The sequence below is a fragment of the Ochlerotatus camptorhynchus genome, unplaced genomic scaffold, assembly GCF_037179485.1.
Source record: "Ochlerotatus camptorhynchus isolate MF236.1 unplaced genomic scaffold, CSIRO-AGI_Acam_v1.1 ptg000253l, whole genome shotgun sequence".
Classification (NCBI taxonomy): domain Eukaryota; kingdom Metazoa; phylum Arthropoda; class Insecta; order Diptera; family Culicidae; genus Ochlerotatus; species Ochlerotatus camptorhynchus.
This window is the reverse complement of record NW_027040743.1, coordinates 1338797-1342932: the sequence shown is the minus strand read 5'-3', so window position 1 is coordinate 1342932 and position 4136 is coordinate 1338797. Positions and strand designations below refer to the sequence as shown.

The following is a 4136-nucleotide window of genomic DNA, read 5'->3' as shown; positions in this document are numbered from 1 at the left end:
AAAAAGTTTCGAAACCGTCATATCCCCTGTAATGTTTTTAATAACAAATGCATTGTTACGCCCTGAAACAACAAAAATATTGCACTTGGTACGGTACTTAAGGAAAAGAACTTTCTTAGATTATCGAACATTTGCTTTGCAGTTGCAATAGAATGCATCAAATTGAATTCAATGTCAGCTGTGGTGGCTATCGCTTCACATTAAATCGTTTTTGAGCTACCGTTGATCAGCAACATGTGATTCTCTTTTTCAAAGTAGCGTTTCACGTGAAACATCTGAAGCGAGTAATTATCCGCTGTTAGACACGCTTTTTTCTAATCCAACAATCAGAGTGCAGCGCTACACCATCGAACGGAACGAAGAACTTATACGTTTAAAACCACGTAACAGTGATGAGTTTTGCTTACCATCAGGCTCCTCTGAGATCACCCCGGAACTGACTCTCCTTCTCTCAAACGCAAGTGGAAGGAAGCATCGGGAATCGACCAACCGAAAAATGATTCTCCGTTTGATTGCCGGTCTAGTTGGCTTAAGCCCAATAGGTGTTTATAGGATGGTGAGTTGTAAGGTCCACTGGTTTCCGCAAACATGGTGTTCAGCGCCCAGCAGCAGTGGCATTGAAACCGATACGGAAATTCAATTTTAAATATAACATTATTAAAGTAGGGCAAAAGATGTCTTCGGCAATTATTACACCATTGCTGTATGAATATGAATCGTGTTTCAGGGAATTGTTTGCATTGCTTCTGCTCATGGACATATCTCACGGCTATATATGTCAAAGGGCTGTCCACATGTCCACACTGTCTGTGTGGTTAATGGACAGCTCCAAAAGTGTGCAAAACTTACTAAATCTGTGAAATTATTGAATTCCTAACTATTTTCGAGTTTGCACTTTCACTTACATAAGACTGGGTAGCAGTTGATCCACTGGGTTTCTAAAGCTAAGCCTAAACGATTTCCTCTCCCATTTATTTCCCACATGATGAAAGCGCAAAAATAAGAGCCTCAAGAGCCTCCGGCATCAACCGTGATCACAACACACTCCGCGAGACCGCTATGACTGTCTGACTTAGTTTAGCAAAAGTAAAAGTAATTACAAGATCGAAATCAAATCAACCCGGGCCACGTGGTGGGTAAAGACCGACAAACGGATTACAAAGAAATCCACAATCCGAAGGAGGCAGATTAAGGGAACCTTTTTCCTTTGGTGTGGCTGTGCTCTAGTGAATTGTGCAAATCGCGATGCGGCCTATAACACCTTAGAGCAGATAGATGGTGTTGATAAACGCAGTTAGCAAAATAAGTGAGAAGTGAGAGTCAAGTTTTTTTCTTTGCCTGCCTTGCTTTCGGTAATTATCTGTTGGTTAAGTCGTTGCCGATGGATGGTGTTTAGTTGAACACCTGCCCGCAAACCGTCACTGCTGATGCTGCCTGATTTGGATAATGCCAATGGTTACTATGTGATGTGGCTAATGATCTAGCAAATTCAATTTCTCAGTGAAATTTTTTCACCGCATTAGCTCGGTGATCGGAGGAAAAATCTTTATTACTTGCGGGGCAGTTAACAACTGTTTATAGGTAGGATAACACAGTATACTCTATAGATACTTGATTCTTGGAAATCGTACAGATCTTCTCAAATCTCGAAGTGAGAAATATCTATCATGAACAATACGAAAAACATTCACTCCATTTCCTCTTCGTCAAACCATAATCCGAGCAAACAAATTTCGCAACGAATCAGGGATTGGTCTCGCCAGTTGATTCATGTAGTAAGTATCTGCTTCTCTCCGACTAAAGCATTGAACCAAATGCTGGAGCCTTGAGCCACGGTGCAGCACGTTGTCGGGGTGTGTATGCGTCCTACCCTCGCAAAATTTACAATCTGAACCGGTATTCTTGTAGTAGGTACCGTCATACGACGACGACAACGACGACGACCAAGCAGTTCTGCTCTGCGGCTGTGAAAAATAACACACTTTAATTGATATGATTGCCGACGCTACGCGGCATTCATATTGCAGCATATTTTTTTTCTTCTTATATTGACCCAATCTTCGATTTCTGCGCGAGTAATTGTCGCTCTGCACGCTGACTGCTTTGTAATTGGTGCATAGACTGTCCGGTGAAATTTTTCGAGTTCTTTGCAAAAGAACTATCTTAGAGTGGGGATATTTCGCAACAACACTAGCAAACCGATCTCAATGGCACCTAATTCGGAGGTTTGTGATTTCTCGGAGGAGTGTCATCAACTGCTCCTAACAACCTCCTGGGATTTGTGGAAATAGGTGCAGTTTGATTGCAACTCTCCTCCATTGTGAGACGACGACGACGACGACTTGAAAGGTAACATTCCGATACAATCCCCTTAACATACGTGCTACTCTACCAGTCAGCGGTACATCGATTGAAGGTGTAGAAAACCGATCTGACATTCAAATGGCTCTGTTTACGGATTAGGGGGAGGGGGAGGGGGGAGGCAAGTAACCTCCCGACCCCCGTGTGTTTAGAACAGGTGATCAGCGATGGAGACGATTTCACGACTTGCGCGCGATCCAGATGTTACACTAGGTCTTGAACAGGTAATTAACTTTCGACTGGGGATGTTTATTCCTCCGTCGAACGAATAGAAACATTTGCAACTTTGTTGCTGCAGTCGTGACGATGTGGCGATAAGCTCTAGCCGGTGAAGTGTGAAAAATATCACGTTCGATAGGTTCAGATTCCAACACATTTGAATTATTGCAAAAAAGTATCAGATTTATTCATCATATCTCATCATTTAGTGGTGGTCGCTGTGATCCCATCCGAAAAAATCGTAGAGACGTTCGATGAATCCGTCAATATCCACACCGAAAGCACGCAGCTGTGACGATACACGACGAACGGCCGGATCTTCAAAGGTTCCATGGATTGACTCGTGCTGGGCAGCGATCATGCGGTGCAGCTCTCCAAACTCGCTGGTTGGATCATCAATGAACTCCGCAGCGCGAGCCTTAGCTCCATCCAGATCCTGTACGGCGCGGATTTCCTCCATCATGCTGGCCCAGCTACGAGCGGCAGTGTTCCTCAAGGCACGGGTACCAATCGGAGACAGTCCCAAGACGGTAGCAATTCGGTTTAGGTAATCCTTCAGATCGACACCTCGCTCCAAGGCCCAGGCACTGATCTCCTGCATGTCGGGATTGCTGGTCGTTATCACAACCCAAGCTTCATTGGCTTCGTCAGTCTGCAGGAAGGCGTAAATCTCTCCCACCTGGGCGTCATGAACGATCCACCAGTTGTAGATCTCGCGAACTTCTTCCATCTTTAAGAACTCGATCAGCTCATCCATCTCCGTACGGAGATTGGCACTGGCAAAGCCTAGGCCAAAGATGGCCAAAATGATGAAAATTTTCTGCTGTAGGATAGAGCATGTTTTTGAGAACTGTCCAAAGAGAATCCCATTCAAGACTTACCATTCTGCTATCGATGTTTGCAACGAAGAACTTGACTGACTTCCAATCCCAAACAACCCAGACCTTTTATACCGCCGAAAATATCAATCCGTTATCGTGATCAACGATATCAGCATAGCTGTTACCAACCGACTAACCGTTGAACGGTTGTCGTACGATACGGCCCTATGATAACACGAATCATGCCGTTAACGCGTTGTGGGCCATTCCCCCGTTAAAACATTGCAACCGCAAATTGATAAGCAAAGAGTCGTTACTCAAGAAAGTAACCTTTATAAATCGCTTATCAGCTACCTCAACTGCGCTGTCATCATTTCGTCAATCAGAACAACATTGTAGAATCAGTAGCAGTTGGAAAGTAATTGCCGTTACGCTGATAATGATGACAATAAACGAACGCATAGCACCTGCTTTATGTAGGGTACGTAAGTACATGATTTCAAATGAAGATATTAAGTTGATCTTGATTTTGTCATGGTCAAAAATGCAATTCGATGTTAAGTGATTGATTTTATGTTTCAACATTAGACGCTTCCTTTGCCAGTTATTTTCAATCTACTAAGTACACAGTTAGGGATGCATGATTTGCGGGATGTGTTCTGCCAAATTCTCGTAGAACTATTTATTATAGGGTATACTGTTCCGCAGCTGAGCAATGGCTATACTAATATTTGT

At 43.5% G+C, this 4136-nt stretch overlaps 1 protein-coding gene across 1 annotated transcript; it reads right to left on the bottom strand.

Annotated features, from left to right (window-relative positions):
* Positions 1 to 2742: 2742 nt before the first annotated feature.
* On the bottom strand, positions 2743 to 3501 carry LOC135704964 (protein G12-like). The gene is made up of 2 exons (XM_065226501.1): positions 3462 to 3501; positions 2743 to 3403 (listed from the first exon to the last, which is right to left on the bottom strand). The coding sequence occupies exons 1-2, from the start codon at positions 3462 to 3464 to the stop codon at positions 2786 to 2788; spliced, it is 621 nt and encodes a 206-aa protein (XP_065082573.1). The 5' UTR covers positions 3465 to 3501; the 3' UTR covers positions 2743 to 2785.
* Positions 3502 to 4136: the final 635 nt, after the last annotated feature.